The sequence below is a fragment of the Ranitomeya imitator genome, chromosome 4, assembly GCF_032444005.1.
Source record: "Ranitomeya imitator isolate aRanImi1 chromosome 4, aRanImi1.pri, whole genome shotgun sequence".
Lineage (NCBI taxonomy): Eukaryota > Metazoa > Chordata > Amphibia > Anura > Dendrobatidae > Ranitomeya > Ranitomeya imitator.
The window spans coordinates 448,929,921-448,949,124 of record NC_091285.1 but is presented as its reverse complement, the minus strand read 5'-3'; the positions used below and the strand labels follow the sequence as shown (position 1 = coordinate 448,949,124).

Sequence of the window (19,204 nt, the reverse complement as noted above, 5' to 3'; positions counted from 1 at the left end):
CCAACGTTCACCATCCAACATGACAGAACTGGAGAGGATCTGCAAGGAAGAGTGGCAGATGATCCCTAAATACAGGTGAGAAAAACTTGTTGGATCATTCCCAAGAAGACTCATGGCTGTACTAGCTCAAAAGGGTACTTCTACTCAATACTGAGCAAAGGGTCTGAATACTTATGACCATGTGATATTTCAGTTTTTCTTTTTTAATAAATTTGCAAAAATTACTACATTTGGGTTTTTTTTTCAGTCAAGATGGGGTGCAGAGAGTACATCAATGAGAAAAAAAATTAACTTTTTTGAATTTACCAAATGGCTGCAATGAAAAATATAAAGGGGCCTGAATATTTTCCGTGCCCACTGTATAGTCAGAAGTGACTTAGACCACTCAGCTGCAGATTCCTTTACTATATAGAACTCACCACCTCTCGTTATACTAAAGCAGTTAGCTGTTTTGTCAGATGTGTATGGGACATGATTTGTGTTACTAATTTATAAGTATTACAGGTCGTCCTCCTATTAGTGGCATAGCATGGATTGGCAGCTCCAAGACAAGTATTTTTCACCCCTTAACCTGTGATTCGTTAGTACTCCTTGAGTCCCTCCCACCAGTCCAGTATTAAAGGAAACCTGACATCACTAAAAACACTACTTACCTGCAGTTGTAGCTTTAACCTACAGATAATTAGCGTTAAAACTCTGTGTAACCAGCTGACTTGAAGTGCGTCTACTCAGAGAAAATTAACTTTTACCCCCTTCAGCTCTGGCCGATTTTCCGTTTTTTGTTTTTTTTCTTCCCTCTCTTCCAACAGCCATAATTTTTTTTATTTATCTGTCTATGTTGCCGTAAGAGAGTTTTTTTTTGCGGGACAAGTTTTACTTTTGGATGACACCATTGATTTTACCACATAGTGCACTAGAAAACAGGGAAAAAAATTCCAAGTGCAGTGAAATTGCAAAAAAAAAGTGCAATTCCACAATTGTTGTTTTTTTTGTTATTTATTTATTTGCCATGTTCTCTATATGGTAAAACTGACCTGACAACATGATTTTCAAAGTCATTATGAGTACACAGATACCAAACCTACAACTCTGGCAAAAATTAAGAGACCACTGCAAAATGTTCAGTTTGTCTGATTTTTCTCTTTACAGGTATATTTTTTAGTAAAATTAAAATTGTTCATTTATTCTATAAACTTCTGACAACATGTCTCCAAGTTTACAAGCAATACATTTTGTATTTTATTCTGAAAAGGAGAAATGATAAATAGTAAAAACAACAAAAAACCTCAGTGCTTTCAGACCTCAAATATGCAAAGAAAACAAATTCATAATCATTTAGAAGCAACAATACTAATGTTTTAACTCAGGAAGACTTCAGAAATCAATATTTTGTGGAATAACCATGATTTTTAATCACAGCTTTCATGCATCTTGGCATGCTTTCCACCAGTCTTTCACACTGCTTCTGGAGCAAAAATTTAAGCAGTTCTTCTTTGTTTGATGGCTTGTGACTATCCATCATCCGCTTGATTACTTTCCAGAGGTTTTCAATGGGGTTAAGGTCTCGAGATTGGGTTGCCCAGGACACGGTTTTGATGTGGTGGTCTCTTAACTTTTGCCAGAGCTGTATATAGGTTCTTTTTATAAGCCGACCCGAGTATAAGCAAAGGCACCTAATTTTGCACAGAAAACTGGTAAGCTTATTGACTCGGGTATAAGACGGGTAAGCATTGTCCCCTCATCCCTGTCCTGCTGTGTGGCTCCCCTGTCCCCTCATTGCATGTGTGGCTACCCTGTTCCCCTCTTGTGTGGCTCCCCGTCCTCCCCGCATCATATGTGTGGCCCCCCATCATATGCGTGGCTCCCCCGTCCTCCCCTGTCATATGCGTGGCTCCCCCATCGTATGCGTGGCTCCACAATCATATATGTGGCTCCTGCCGTTATACTCACCCTCCTCGCTCCGTCGCTGAACGTCCCTGCTTCTGCGTTGTCCTGCCACAACAGCTGTTCCTGTGTTGAGCGGTCATGAGGTACCACTCATTAAGTCAATGAATATGCGCTCCACGCATTTTTTTTCCTTTTGGTTTGATATGCGCTCCACGCCTATGGGAGTGGAGACGCGTACATATTCATTACCTTAATGAGTGGTACCACGTGACTGCTGAGCACAGTCAGGAAGAGCTGCCGGTGCCAAGACAACGAAGATGCAGGGACGTTCAATGACGGAGCGAAGAGGGTGAGTATGATGTCACAGCCGCCGGCTCCTGACGCTGCTCCGCCGCTCCCCTCCCCCTCCCCTGATGACTTTCTGGGACAATGACTCATCTAAAAGCCGAGGGGGGCATTTTCAGCACAAAAAATGTGCTGAAAATCTCGGCTTATACACGAGTATATACGGTAAGTGGTGAAATAAAATTCTTAAATTTGTATGAAAAAACATTTTCTTGCTTGTTGCCATTTTCCAAAACCTGTAGTGTTTCCATTTTTCAGGATCTGCGGCTGTTTGAGGGCTTATTTTTTGCATCTTGATCTGACATTTTTATTGTTACCATTTTGGGGTACATACGATATTTTGAATGACTCTTATTGCATTTTATTTCAATGTTGTGGCGATCCAAAAAATTCTAGCATTTTTATTTTTTTTCTCCTTACCCCATTTACGAATCAGATTAATTTATTTTATATTTTGATTGAACATTTCTGAACGCAGCAATACCAAATATGTGTAATTTTTATTTTTATTGGACCAAAAGGGGGTGATTTTTTCTTTTTTTTTTAATACTTAAACCTTTTTTTTTCCTTTTTACTCTGTTCAATAGTCCCTTTAGGAGACTTGAATCTGTGACCTTCCGATTTCACTGCTTGTCCTTCTCAGCCCTTATCCACATGTATGTCACTTAACAAATGGTAAGGTTTTAATACTAGAGGTTAGGACCGTCCTGAATAGGGTCACCATGATGTGGTGGGATAGCTTTCTTTTACATTTTTTTAAATCAAAATTATGTTAACTTAGCACCCAATATAATTTTCATGCACTATTGCTATTTATTTACTACAGGGCTTTTGCCTGCTATGTTTTTATTTTGGGTTTAGTAGCTAGTGTGAACGTGCGCCTACAAGCTACATGCACACCACCGATGGATGGGACTTGTGACCCGCTTCCAACCAGCGACTGTTAAATCCCACTGTCAGTGATTGACAGTGGCATTTAACTGATTAAAAGCTGCAGGTGGATCTCTGATTCACCCGTCGCTGTTAGAGACACTTGATAGCTGATTATAGTGATGAGCGAATATACTCGTTACTCGAGATTTCCTGAGCACACTCGGGGGTCCTCCGGGTATTTTTTAGTGCTCGGAGATTTAGTTTTTCTTGCCGCAGCTGAATGATTTACATCTGTTAGCCAGCATAAGTACATGTGAGGATTCCCTAGCAACCAGGCAACCCCCACATGTACTTATGCTGGCTAACAGATGTAAATCATTCAGCTGCGGCAAGAAAAACTAAAACTCCGAGCACTAAAAAATACTCGGAGGACCCCCGAGCATGCTCGAGAAATCTCGAGTAACGAGTATACTCGCTCATCACTACTGATTAGATTAGCCATTAAGCACGTGAAAAGATGTGGGCTCAGCGCCAAGGCTTGATTTCAGCCATACTTCCAGTATACCGAGCTGCAATGTAATCACACCCCGGCACTGTTCAGGTGACTCAGAGAGAGTCATTACACATAGGTTGCAACATAATTCAAACATTTTCTCTGTGTAGCTGAATTTCAAATACCGTAGTCTGGTAACAAGGGAATTTTACAGCTATTCACCTACCGATTAACTCTATATCTGCAGGTAAATGGCGTTTGTGGCAATGTCAGATTCCTTTTAAGCTCCTTATTCCCCAAGAACTTGTATTGTATTGTAAGCAAATACTGATGTAATTATAGTTTGCCATTTGACCCTCTAGTTAGTTTCTGCTTCTTAATGAAATCTAACATAAAATTAAAAAAAAAACAAGTTATGCATTCTTATTTATTTTTTAAACTTTTCATTTTATTAGATTTGGCTTTTTTAAATCTAATTTATCTATTTTATTACCCTATAACCTAACCCTATAGTCTTAAACCTAACCCTATCCCTAGCATTATTTTTAGTTCCAGTCCTAGCCCTAACTCTATTCCTAACCTAGCCCAGGTTAGGGTTAGAAAATGTTTATAAAAACTTGAATTCTTTTATAGGTCAGTGTTTTTGTTTAACAGGGGTTACTTTTTTCAATCCAGAACAGCCTCCCAGAAAAGTGAGAGGAGAGGAGGGAAGCTAAGGTAGAGCATAGTGCAATCTTTGTCATCGCAGTCACTGCCTATGAAGAGCAGAGCAGTCAAGACGAGATTGTCATTGGCTGCTGCACTCTGCATAGGCAGCTACCAAGATGGCATAGCTCTCAAAATGATGTAGTAAGCTTTTGTTATCTAGGCCACTATTATGGCAAACTCATTTCATCTGCTGCAAAGTATGTCCTATGTGGAACGGTTAAAGGATCTGGGAATGTTTAGCTTGCAAAAAAGATTAGATATTAGAAAAAATGTTTTGACAGTAAGGGTAATCAATGAATGGAACAGGCTGCCACAAGAGGTGATGAGTTCTCCTTCAGTGGAAGTCTTCAAACAGAGGCTGGACAGACATCTGTCTGAGATGGTTTATTGAATCCTGCATTGAGCAGGGGGTTGGATACGATGACCCTTTAGGTCTCTTCCAATTCTAAAATTCCATGATTCTATGAGACAGCCAAAAAAATTGTATGTTTTTGTGTGAGTATGAAAAAGATGAACACTGGCAGGACAGACCCCAGACAGTGTCCAAAGTGACTGTCAGAATCCTGTTTTTCGGGGACAGTTACAGGCGCAGGTCCTACCGGATTGCACTGTGTGGGCCTAGCCTTAATTGTGTGAAAGTTTGTAATCCATGTTTTGCAGTAGTATGGCAGAACCATGATGTCTAGTGATGCAATGATTCTAGGGCAGAGCTTCTGTTGGAGCTTTGCATTTGTTAATTCTAATTTCATACAGGTAGAATAGTAGCTGGTGCAGCTTTAGGCAGTGTATTACAGATTCATGCCACAGGAATCTGCAAAAAGTGCATCAGGCCAAAGAGTAACAGAATTGTTAAACATATTTACCAGCTCCACCTGTCTTTATAGCTTACCATACTACTTGACAATAATCTCAGAATTTACTAGGGCATCACTAATCCCAAGAAAATGCTATGGAGCTTTTAAGATACTCCCTTGTAGCAAACATGCTTATAGTCCAAATCTTTTCTTCATCAATGACGTACAGATGTGGCTTTCACATTCATGATGCAGAATTTTAAAATTACTTCTGTAAGCTAGTCATATTTTGAGAATTTATAAACTCAATCTATGGTATAATTTTCCTAAATTTAATTTAACTACTCCACAAGTTAAAGTTGTTATTCCTAAAATGGTATAAGAAAAAGAAAAGCCTATACTGACCCGTGGTACCAATGCTGTTCCTCAGTACTCTATTGGCAGAATCTTCTGAACATCAAGGAGGGGGTTTCAACTGACTACTACAGCCGACAAGAGGCCTCTCTTCGGCTGCAGCCCTCACATTTCATCCCAATAGGAATCATTTCTCCTTGCAGAGATCGACATGCTAAGCATGCCGAGATGAGGAGACTTAAAGCCACAATGCTCCTCTGGGTAATATGCTAATTATGCAAATTGTCTCTTCAGAGAGGAAGAGAGAGCTAAAACTAGTGCCACCTATTGGAAGGTAGCAATCCTACAAGTCAATGTTGACCCCTTAACGAGCCTTGTCACATGACTTAGGATAATAGCCAAACCAGAATCTCAATTTGCAGACACTGTGTTTTGGGGTACTGCCCCTCGTCAGTGCAAAGCAGAGATCTGGTTTGGCTGTGTGAGAGGTGTCAGACCGTTATCCAAGAAGTATCATTTCTCCTTGCAAAGATCGACATGTTAAGCATGCCGAAATGAGGAGACTTAAAGCCACAATGCTCCTCTGGGTAATATGCTAATTATGCAAATTGTCTCTTCAGAGAGGAAGAGAGCTAGAACTCTAGTGCCACCTATTGGAAGATAACGGTCTGACGCCTCTCACACATCCAAACCAGATCTCTGCTTTGCACTGATGAGGGGCAGTACCCCGAAACACAGTGTCTGCAAATTGAGATTCTGGTTTGGCTATTATCCTAAGTCATGTGACAAGGCTCGTTAAAGAGTCAACATTGACTTGTAGGATTGCTTCCTTCCAATAGGTGGCACTAGAGTTCTAGCTCCCTTCCTCTCTGAAGAGACAATTTGCATCCCAATAGGAAGAAATGTAAAAGCTGCAGCCACTCAGTGGTTGTTAATTGACTGCGTTGGTCACATGGCCACGACTGTGCCAGATGTTAATGCAAGGAGACCAGAATGGGAGACATTACAGAGTGATGAGGAGCAGCACCAGTCAGATGGATTAAAAATTGTCACAACTCACATAATATACCAATACCAGAAAGGAGTAGGAAAAAAGAAACCTACAGAGTGTATGTACCCAATAAAAAATAAACTTTATTAACTAAGACACAAAGTGTAAAAATAATACATAAATCAAAGGCTGCTAAGCTCACATGCAGAGGAACATTAGTATATTCAGGTGGTGGTTAGGAATACATGTTAGGTATAAGATAAATGTAGCATGATCCCCTAGACATACTGTAATAAAGTTGAAAATAACGTTCCAAAACATATAGCAAACAGAAGAGGAGCTAAAGTAAAAGAATAGCACTTACATGTTAATCACACCAGTTGCCTGCAGAGTTCCCACCACCTCAACATACGTTTCGTTATGTCTTTGTCCTCCTGAAGCTGCAATCTTCTGATCACTTGTGCTACACACAGCTGTGTAGCAGAAATGCTCATCTGCTATGAATGCCGGCCACTGGGTTGCGCTCATAGAGTAGCAATGACAACCACATGGGTCTCCTACAGACCATGGGTTTTCATGCCAACCCATCAGTGCCCCGCCAATCATGTGACAGAGGCGCCGATGGCGATTCCACCTGCGGTTGTTAGGGGCACATGACAGCTGATTTCATCACCTGTCATGTGCCGGAAAACATGCAGGTTCGAAGCCGGAGCTCGCGTCAAACGGGGAGGTGACCTATGACATACTTATATGTCATAGGTCATAAAGGAGTTAAAATTGGTACCAGTGACATCAGTGTTTGGTTTGTGTATCTGTTTTTACCATCAGTGTGTCTTCAGTGGTAAATTACAAAGCTTCTCCTATCCTTTGCAATGTTAAATATGGACGGCACATGTATTGTACACGGCAGGGCTGCCACTAGGAATTTCGGGGGCCCCATACTGGCAAAATTTTCGGGGCCTCCCTGAGACTCCACCAAGGCTCCACCCCAGCCCCTCCTCCACCCCTTGAACTGTCCACAGCCCCACCACGCTCTCTTGGAAAAACTCCACTTCTCTCCAATCATACATTAACAGTTCCCATCACCAGATCACACATATAGTCAGCAGCTTTTGTTTTGGCCAAAATATTTTTTAAGCCACCACGACAAGTAGACTCTTTTGGCCGAGTTCTACTCTACCCTATCCTATTAATCATTTGCTAAAATATTACCACCACATTGTGGCCAAATAATAGCACATACAAGGAACAAATACCATCACACCATGACCAGACCACCTATTACCACCACATAGTGACCAAATAACAGCCCATACAAGGAACAAATACTACCACACCATGGCTGGACAACATATTACCACCACATAGTGACTGAATACTACAATACTGATCATTAATAAAAAAAACATTACTAATATATATATATAATTGTCTAAGGGTCTGGTTGTCTGTAACCAAAATCCCACGTCGCTAATTGGTCGCGCCCGGCCTGCCTCGACCAATCAGCGTTCATAAATAAACTACATACATATACTAGAACAAGAATAACATGAAGGACAGTCTGTGAGGGAGAGAATAACATGGAGAACAGTCTGTGAGGGAGAGAATAACATGAAGGACAGTGTGTGAGGGAGAGAATAACACGGAGGACAGTCTGTGAGGGAGAGAATAACACGGAGGACAGTCTGTGAGGGAGAGAATAACACGGAGGACAGTCTGTGAGGGAGAGAATAACACGGAGGACAGTCTGTGAGGGAGAGAATAACATGGAGGACAGTCTGTGAGGGAGAGAATAACACGGAGGACAGTCTGTGAGGGAGAGAATAACATGGAGGACAGTCTGTGAACGAGAGAATAACATGGAGGACAATAAATGGTGTCTTTGAAAACTATAAGTCATCCTGTAGAAAACAAGCTGTCATACAGCGATAGATGACTAATAAAGTTTTGACTTTTAAAATAAAGACAGGAGAAAAACAACGGCAGTGTGTCCAATGGATTAAAACATAAATGTAAGCACCAATATTTATATGAATACTAGATGGTGGCCCGATTCTAACGCATCGGGTATCTGCTATGTAATCATCTAATTCTGTCTGTTTGTCTGTAACGGAAATCCCTCATCGCTGATTGGTCTCGCCAGATTCCCGCGACCAATCGGCAACAGGCGCAGTCCGGCCACGAATTGGCTCGGGATTTGAACCACGCTTCGCTGATTGGTCGCGCTCAGCCGGCCGTGACCAATCAGCGATATTGGAGCAGTGCGACTGTGAATTGGCACAGGACTTGAACCACGCTTCGCTGATTGGTCGCGCCCAGCCGGCCGCGACCAATCAGTGATATTGGTGCGGGATTTAAACACCGCTTCACTGATAATGTATATATTTTACCCGGAAAATCCTGTGTATTCATTGCATTATTCTTAAATCTTCATAAATAAACTACATACATATTCTAGAATACCCGATGCGTTAGAATTGGGCCACCATCTAGTATCACCATAAGTGCCAATATGCACAGGAGATCTGTACTTAGCATGCAGTGTCTCTCTTAGCATGCAGCTCTGTATATAGTGTACAGGTAATACCATGATCAACAGTGACATTATACACATGAGCGCTGTATATATTGTACAGGTTATACAGTGATCAATGACATTATACACAGGAGCTCTGTATATAGTGTCAGTGTAAAGGTAATACAGTGATCACTGGTGACATTGCACACAGGACCGCTATATATAGTATACAGTGTATAGTGTCAGTGTACAGGTAACACACTGACTCACCAGTGACATTTCTAGGTGAAGTCCTTCATCTTTGCTTTTCATCTTCATCTGGCACAGACCGCCATCACTTCTTTCAGTCAGGGCTCATCTCTGCAGAAAATAATAGTTATCTAGAGCACTGCTTGCAGAACATATTACTTAATGTTTCCCAACTTCTACACTACACCAGATGAAGAAAAAAAAGGCGACAGTGTCGCTCTGAACAGTAACAGGACCGCCCCCCATTAAAAACAATATCCTCAAAAAATAAAATAAATACATGACTGCTGTAATAATATCCCTTAATTAGCCCCTATGGTAATAATATCCCCAATCCTGGCCCGGTGTGTCTCATTCCTGGCTCAAGCCATATGTTCTCCAATCCTGGCCCCATATATTCTCCCATCCTGCCCTCGTGATCCTTTTCCATCTGTGTCTCCATCTTGTCCGTCCCCATTCTTGGCCCCTGTGTCTCCATTCTTGCCCCCTGTGTCTCCATTCTTGCCCCCTGTGTCTCCATTCTTGCCCCCTGTGTCTCCATTCTTGCCCCCTGTGTCTCCATTCTTGCCCCCTGTGTCTCCATTCTTGCCCCGTGTCTCCATTCTTGCCCCCTGTGTCTCCATTCTTGCCCCGTTTCTCCCATCCTGCCCCCTGTGTCTCTCATCCTGCCCCCTGTGTCTCTCATCCTGCCCCCTGTGTCTCTCATCCTGCCCCCTGTGTCTCTCATCCTGCTCCCTGTGTCTCCCATTCTTTCCCCTGTGTCTCCCATTCTTCCCCGTGTCTCCCATTCTCCCCGTGTCTCCATTCTTGCCCCCTGTGTCTCCAATTCTTCCCCCTGCGTCTCCATTCTTCCCCGTGTCTCCCATCCTGCCCCGTGTCTCCATTCTTTCCCCCTTTGTCTCCATTCTTGCTCCCTGTGTCTCTATTCTTGCCCCCTGTGTCTCCAGTCTTCCCTGTGTCTCCATTCTTGCCCCCTGTGTTTCCATTCTTGCCCCTTGTGTCTCCATTCCTGCCCCCTTTATCTCCATTCTTCCCCTTGTGTCTCCATTCTTCCTCCTGTCTCCATTCTTCCCCTGTGTCTCTATTCTTCCCCCTGTGTCTCCCATCCTGCCCCCTGTGTCTCCCATTCTTCCTCGTGTCTCCATGCTTGCCCCCGTGTCTCTATTCTTCCCCTTGTGTCTCCATTCTTCCCCCTGTGTTTCCCATCTGCCCTCGTGTCTCCCATCCTGCCCCCGTGTCTCCCATCCTGCCCCCGTGTCTCTCATCCTGCCCCACTGCCACTTTCAATAAAAATAAAAAAATTTTCTCCTTACCTGGCCGCGCTCCTGCGGCGAAGTTCCCTCCATGCAGTTCCAGCACGCACTCGCCGGCGAATGACAATTACGTCATACGCCGGCAATGTGCGATCTGACGTCAGCTGCCAGCCTCCGATTGGCCCGGGCCCGCACGGCAATAGAGTTTAACTGAACCTCGGATGCAGGTTCAGTTTCTGCATCAGCAGAATCTTGCCGCTGGGGCCGATGACCAGAAAAGACGGGCCCGATGCGGGCCCCCTCTGGTCATCGGGCCACATGCGCCAGTCAGGGCAGTAATCTGCCATCTGTGTACTGTACATTTTTTTCATGGACCATAGACTTGTATTGTCACTTTTTATTTGTGATATCTAAGAAAAATGAACATGTCTCCGTGAGTTTTGCAGATTTATGCAGTACAGTGACCTACTGCCAGGCACAGAAGGGGACATAAACAATGGTCTCCCTATTGCAGGTCAGTGGGGAGAAAGTCTGTCATCTTTCCTACTTCTAGTGAGGCTGGTAATGTCCTCCACTGTTGATTTATGTGATTATTGTTATTCTGTAATGTCTTTTATTGTCTGCTCTAAAATGCAAAGTGCTGCTGAATATGTTGGTGCGATAGAAATAAAATTATTATTTATTATTACTGCACTGCTGGCATGACCGTGATCTTGACGTCTCCCACATTCTCCTCCCATGCGAGCAGTGAGAGGCATGAGAGAGGCATGTCTTTATGGATTTCAACCTCCAAACTTCTTTAGAAATTCACTTTGGCACCTCTTTAAGGAATCAAGTTTGCCACTAAGTCTTCACAATGAAAATGCGCTCCTCCAAACTGTATCTGTACGTTGTTAACAAATAAAGAAGGAATTCGACAGGAGTGAGATGCAAGCACCACATATAAATGACTGATGCGTGTAGCAAGTCCATCTAGTAGTGGAGACGACCATGGGGAGGGGGGGCAGCAAGTTGGCGAGACCACTCGGATCGAGGATATTTCTTGTTACAGCAATTTTTACTGGTAAAGTAACAAGTGAATCACCCTGTACTCTGATCATTGCCTCAAAATGATATTCCTTCCTATGTTAATTTTCTTCCACTCTGTATTTGCTTTTTAGATTCTGTTTTCTTATCAACCAGCCTGGAGATTAAAGTGTTATTTTTTCCATGACCAAACTGTGCTGTTACTATTGTTTCATAAACTTTGTACAGAGGCCATTGCAGCATGTACATTATTATATAGACAACATATTATACAAAAAATAACATACCATAGCTTATTGTGGTAGTGTTCCAGGATGTCCTACAGGGTAATGTTTGTATATTGGGGACATGTACTGTTTGTGCCTATCTTTATAGAGTACTTGACGTAGCCTTGGTAAATGAAATTCTGCAAGGTCATCGTACTGCAGACCGGAATTTCCATATTATTATTTTTCCTAAGAAAGTCATTGTTCACATTTTTTAATTCTATTCATACAGTGGAGCTTGAAAGTTTGTAAACCCTTCAGAGTTTCCCACGTTCATGTATAAATTTGACTTAAGACTTCTATCACATTCTTATATTATTCATATGCTACAAAAAAAAAAAAAAGAAAAATTACCTCCCAACACAATAAAGCAAGTGTGAGCAGGTGTTTTACAGTATACTATTGAAGGTTTTGACTGCCTCATTTTCTGACTGAGCACTCCTCCCATAAACCTAAGTTTTAATTAGTGTTGGATCCTACCTGCTCTTTAAATTTGTAAGCTTGTAGCCTGGGAGAGGCATGACATTAGGTTAGGTCCCATCAAAGAAAGATACGCCTTTTGCGGCTGCTGGGCTCTCATTAATTGTCCAATTTATTGCTAAGTACCTTCATTTTTATAAATATATTCTATATGGCAGTAATGCAGTTCAAATTTTATATACTGTATATACTCGAGTATAAGCCGACCAGAGTTTAAGCGAAGACCCCTAATTTTGCCACAAAAAAACTGGGAAAACTTATTGACTCTAGTATAAGCCTAGGGTGGAAAATGCAGCAGCTACTGGTAAATTTCAAAAATAAAAATAGATACCAATAAAAGTCAAATTGATTGAGAAATCAGTAGGTTGTGTTTTTGAATATCCATATTGAATCAGGAGCCCCATATAATGCTCCATACAGTTCATGATTGGCCCCCATAAGATGCTCCATATTAAAATATGCCCCATATAATGCTACACAAAAGATTAATAATGGCCTCTTAAGATGCTCCATAGAATATTATGCCCCATATAATGCTGCACAAAGGTTGATGGCCCCATAAGATACTCCATAGATTATGCCCCATATGCTGCTGCGATGAAAAAATAAAGACGACATACTCACCTCTCGTCGCTCAGGCCCTGGGCACTTGCGATATTCACCTGTCCCCATTCCACCACCATGCGCCGCTCCGTCTTCCGGCTCTCTGACTGTTCTGGCAGAGGGCGCGCACTAAACACGTCATCGCACCTTCTGACCTGAACGTCACAGCCAGAGCACGTGGAAGACGGAGCCCAGCGGTGGAACGGGGACAGGTGAATATCGAAATGCTCACCCTCCCTCATTATACTCATCCTCCCGGTGCGTTCCCTTCTTCTCCGCCGTCCTGGGCTGGCAGCTTGTTCCGGTGTTCAGCGGTCACTGGTACCGCTCATTAAAGTAATGAATATGCGCTCCACCCCTATGGGAGTGGAGTCACATCCATATTCATTACTTTAATGAGCGGTACCACGTGAATGCTGAACACAGGAAGAGCTCTTGGCGTCCGGAGACCATCGCATCGGAGAAGCAGGGACCACGCCGGGAGCAGGTGAGTATGATTTGACAGCCGCCGCTCCCCCTCCCTTGCTGACCCCCTCTGAATGACTAGAGTATAAGCAGAGAGGGGCGCTTTCAGCCTAAAAAAATGGGCTGAAAATCTCGGCTTATACTTGAGTATATACGGTATTCAACATTTGCATACAACTTAGCACTTAGTGTGCTGCTATAGTCTTTTGTTTATATATTATGAAGTCATAACAGCTTGCACTTGTCAGACTTACATTATTCTGTTTGGAGGTGCTGGTCAGTTTTTAAAACAGCTGAAGTTATAGCATTTTAGGCTTCTACCGTGATGAACCACAGAAGGTCAGGGTGTTGTGTCTGCAATATGGTCATCAAAATATTACCCGTATTTTGCCAATCTAAAAGTGCCCTATGATTGATTGGACAGAACTCACAATCCCACATAATTATTCGTATGATTGGTCCAGAAATTTGTCCACGATCATTGCAGGAACCAAGCTGTTTTTGAAAGCTGTAATCTAAAATTAAGGCAATATACAGTGGGTACGGAAAATATTCAGACCCCTTTACATTTTTCACTCTTTGTTTCATTTGTTTGGAAGCTGAACTTTTGTCCAAGTCTGAGGTCCAGAGCACTCTGGAAGAGGTTTTCATCCAGGATATCTCGGCACTTGGCCGCATTCATGTTTCCTTCAGTGACAATCCGTCGTCCTGTCCCTGAAGCTGAAAAACACCCCCATGATGCTGCCACCACCATGTTTCACTGTTGAGATTGTAATAGGCGGGTGATGAGTAGTGCCTGGTTTTCCCCACACATGCCGCTTAGAATTATCAACAAAAAGGTCTATCTTTGTCACATCAGACCAGAGAATCTTATTTTTCATAGTCTGGGAGTCCTTCATGTGTTTTTTTTGTGTTAAGCAAACTCTATGCGGGCTTTCATATATCTTGCAGAGGCTTCCGTCAGAGGCTCTGCCATAAATGCTCGACTGGTGGAGGGCTGCAGTGATAGCTGACTTTGTGGAACTTTCTCCCATCTCCCTACTACATCTCTGGAGCTCAGCCACAGTGATCTTGGGGTTCTTCTTTGCCTTTCTCACCAAGGCTCTTGTCCCATGATTGCTCAGTTTGGCTGGACGGCCAGGTCTAGGAAGACTTCTGGTGGTCCCAAACTTCTTTTAAGGATTATGGAGGCCATTGTGCTCTTCGGAACCTTGAATACTGCAGAAATTCTTTTGTAACTCTGGCCAGATCTGTGCCTTGCCACAATTCTCTCTCTGAGCTCCTTTGCCTGTTCCTTTGACCTCATGATTCTCATTTGGTCTGACATGCGCTGTGAGGTCTTATATAGACAGGTGAGTGCCTTTCCAAATCAAGTCATATCAGCTTAATTAAACACAGCTGGACTCCAATGAAGGAGTAGAACCATCTCAAGGAGGATCACAAGGAAATGGACAGTATGGGACTTAAATATGAATATCTGATCAAAGAGTCTGAATACTTATGACCATGTGATATTTCAGTTTTTCTTTTTTAATACATATGCAAAAATGTCTACATTTCTGTTTTTTTCAGTTAAGATGGGATGCAGAGTACACATTAATGAGAAAAAAATTAACTTTATTGAATTTACCAAATGGCTGCAATGAAACAGAGTGAAAAATGTAAAGGGGTCTGAATACTTTCCGTACCCACTGTACTAGGAGTATACAAATCTGTATATGTGTATGATAAGTGCATAACATATAGGAAAGGTAAGAAAAATCATAAGAAAAAACTTGCTGTATTTTATTATGCAACCCTTTAATTCTTCTGCTCAGTCCACTTACAGATGCTGCTCGGAGCTGGTCTGGCACTTCTATGCTTCTGCCTGCTGCTTGGCTGTGCCATATGTTGGCACAAGAGCCGAAAGCAACCACCTTCAACCAACATTGATAGTGGAGACAAAGGCTGTACACAGCAGTGTACCAGGGACTTGGAGTTATCGGACAGTCTTTCAGAGCCTATTAATGCTGCCATGCATCCACAGTATCAAACTTTGGATACCAGTCCTAAAGGTGGAGGCAGAGGAATATCACCGTCTCAACAGAGTCTGAACTTTATGTCTGAGAGGAACCGTCATGTTCGAGCATCTCTGCCCAGCCTCTACCACCTATCATCAAAGACTAAGCGTGCTTTGACGCGTAGGAGCACAGTTATGGGTTTCGGTTCATTAGATGGTGATCATGCCCGACTGGTAAGAGTGCCACAGTCTTCCACTGAACCCAATGGATTGTCTTCCATCAGCCAAAAGTCTCAACCCCTTGTGCATTTTACTTTATGTTACTCATTGGCAGATGAAGCATTAACTGTTTCAGTGACTGGTTTTTCCAATCTGCCAAAGCGGTTGTATCAAAAAAGAGACTCATTTGTCAAGGCCTATCTGCTACCTGGATTTATGGAACCACACTCTGGGCAGAAAGAGGATTCAGATGGCATACAGAAATTCACTTTTCTTGGATATAAACCAGAGGATCTGAGTGACAAAACGCTGAGGCTGGCAGTGTATGCCCGTGACAGAAGTTCAATGAGGGAAGGCTTCATTGCAGAGGTGCTTTTTTCCTGTGCCAGTTTGGACTGTTACTCTGAGGCCACACCAGCCTTTACAAAAGAATTGTCCATTAACAAAGCAAAGCTGAAGAAGGTCAGTGTACCTTATATTGTACACATTTTGTAACACTGTGTGCATTAAAAAGGCGGTTATCATCTCTAACAAGTATGTCATACATAAATTATATTGGCAGCAAGTGAATGTGTTTAGTTTCCACATGCAGATGCGTATATAGGGGGGCAGCCGGGGCATGCGCCCCGGGTGCAGCTGGCAGGGGGCGCAGTCGGCGGTCCGTAGTGTCTCCCCAAGGTGGCTGCATTCTGCCGCCCCCGAACAGAGAGTCGGCTGTTCTCTGTGCTGACTGTCAAGCTGACAGCCGGCACAGAGAAGCTACAGCGCGCCGGCTCTGTCCAGCTTCCTGCCCGTGCTTCCTCTCACACAGACAGCAGCACCGCTGGATTACATCATCATTCAGTGGCGGCTATGCCAGAGAGAGGAAGGCAACAGAGGTGCTGTGGCAGAGCGGTGAGTGAGTTTGTGAGTTGTGTGTGTATAGTGCTATGGGGGAATGTGCAAAGAGGTGAATGGTGCTCTGTGTGTAGGGGAGGAGAGGGCAATGATGGGGCTGATGGGGAGAAGGCAATGATGGGGTTATGGAAAGGACAATGATGGGGATTGTGGGGGAGGAGGAAATGATGGAGGTGGTGGAATGGGCAATGATGGGGTGGGGGGAGAAAGCAATGGTGGAGGTGGTGGAATGGGCAATGATGGTGGTGGGGGAGAATGCAAAGATGGTGGTGGGGGAGGAGGAAATGATGAAGGTGGTGGAAAAGGCAAGGATGGTGGTGGTGGAAAGAACAATGATGGTGGAGGGGGGGGGAAATGATGGAGTTTGTGGAATGGGCAAGGATGGTGGAGATGAAGACACCAAAGATTAAGTGCACTGGGGAAGGGGACAATTTAGGTGGGGATGGGGGAATTTATTATGTGTGGGGAGAATTTGAGTGGAGATAGGGGGATTTATTATGTGTGGGGACAATTTGAGTGGGGATAGGGGGATTTATTATGTGTGGGGAGAATTTGAGTGGGGATACGGGGATTTATTATGTGTGGGGACAATTTGAGTGGGGATGGGGGGATTTATTATGTGTGGGGAGAATTTGAGTGGGGATGGGGGATTTATTATGTGTGGGGAGAATTTGAGTGGAGATAGGGGGATTTATTATGTGTGGGGACAATTTGAGTGGGGATGAGGGATTTATTATGTGTGGGGAGAATTTGAGTGGGGATGGGGGGATTTAGTGTGTGTGGGGAGAGTTGTAGTGGGGATGGGGGATTTAATCTGGGGGAGATTTGAGGACACAAAATGAAGAGCAAAGGGGGAGATGGGGCATATATGAGGAAACAGTACAGGGGAATGGGGCATGTATGAGGAAACCGTACGGGGGAATGGGGGGCATGTATGAGGAAACAGTATGGGGGAATGAGGGGCATATACAAGGAAACAGTATGAGGGAATGAGGGCATGTATGAGGAAACAATACTGGAGAACGGGGGGCATGTATGAGAAAACAGTATGCGGGAATCAGGGCATGTATGAGGAAACAGTGCTGGGGAATGGGGGCATGTACGAGGAAACAGTATGTGGGTAATGAGGTCATTTATGTGGAAACAGTATGGGGGATGGGTGCAGACAGTATGGGGAGCGAACAGGAGAATGTATGTGGACACAGGATGAGTAGTGATGTAAAAAATGTATGTGGACAGAGTACGGGGAGTGAGGGTGATGGGATGTGTGCAGACACAGTATGGGGAGTCAGGTGAGCAGGCAGTATAGAAAGTGAGGGGGTAAGGGTATGTGAAAACGCTGTGGATCCACAGCGTTTCTGCAGCTGCTGGTCCGCAGCAGTTTCCCATGAGTTTACAGTTCAATGTAAACCTATGGGAAACCAAAAACACTGTGCACATGCTGCGGGAAAAAACGTGCGGAAACACAGCGGTTTACATTCCGCAGCATGTCACTTCTTTCTGCGGATTCCACAGTGGTTTTACAGCTGCCCCTATGGAAAACCGCAGTTGTAAAACCGCAGTGAAAACCGCAGAAAAACCGTGATAAATCTGCAGGCAAAAACGCAGCATTTTTGCCCTGCAGATTTATCAAATCTGCTGCGGAAAAATCCGCAGTGGCTAAGAATACGTGTGCACATACCCTTCATATATGAGGAGACAGTATGGTGAACAGGAGGGATGTGAGAGCAGACAGTATGAGGAGGGAGGGGAATAGTGTGAGGAGACAGTATGGGAGGAGAAAAGTGAGTGGGCACAGAATAGAAACTGAGTAGTGGGGGCGTAGCATGGAGGGACAGTGTAAGGGCACAGCCAGGAGGGGGAGTGTGATGAGAGCACAGTATAAATACTGGGCCCTATAGGGAGGACACCGTATGAGAGGACAGTGTGAAGAGGAGGCCAGTATGGAAAGGAGAGGTCAGTGTAAAGAGCATGTACCATAAGAGGGACAGTGTGGGGGTTATATTTTGTGAAGACAATATAGTGAGGGGCAATTTTTTATTCAGGAGCATTATAATGAGATTTTCTGCAAAAGAGCAGAGAAGATGGAAGTCTGCAGAGATGAGCTGTGGATGAGAAAACTCATCATGGGGTCTGGACAAGATGAAGAAAAGAAGGAGAACGACTCCAGAGATGATGTCATCTATAAGGTACCTGGATGTAAATGTTATTTGTGATACTAACTAATTCTCATGTTTTTATTTGTTAGGCGCATTAAAGGGGATGTCCAGGTTTGTAATGAGTCTGCAGTCATTCTTTGTGACTGCAGACTTATGAGTTCTCACAGTGCGCACTGCACGCTGTCAGGATTCTCTCGTGCTGCCGATTTACCTACATGCAGTCACGTGCTGACTAGACATGTGTGGCCTCACTCAATGAAAAGGAACTGAGTGAGGCCGGGCACGTCTAGTCGGAATGTGGTCAGAAGTATACAAATCACATGCTTATGCTGACATGACTGTCCACCAGTAAGGGAGAATCCTAAAAATGTGCAGTGCATTAGTTGTGAGAATTCAGAAGCCTGCGATGCCAGGATTCAGCTCTGCAGGTTCCAGTAGTCATCACATGGACACTTCACTCATACGTGATTTTCACACTTATGGTCCTGTGACAACGAGCTTCTCTTCTGCTTCTCTCAGTTTTTCATTGAACATTGAGAGCATTAGTGAGAGTGGCTCGTGGGTACATGACTTAAAGTGTGCAAATTGCATTTGTCCTTTGGAAAGGGGGGCGCCAAACTGAATT

At 43.6% G+C, this 19,204-nt stretch overlaps 1 protein-coding gene across 2 annotated transcripts in view; it reads left to right on the top strand.

The window, feature by feature from the left end:
• Positions 1-19,204, top strand: part of LOC138676432 (synaptotagmin-4-like) — a 156,932-nt gene that overhangs the window by 113,783 nt on the left and 23,945 nt on the right. For both annotated transcript variants that reach the window (XM_069765722.1, XM_069765723.1), the window contains exon 2: positions 15,123-15,985. In XM_069765722.1, coding sequence (XP_069621823.1) covers positions 15,123-15,985 — 863 coding nt within the window. The remainder of the gene's footprint in view (positions 1-15,122; positions 15,986-19,204) is intronic.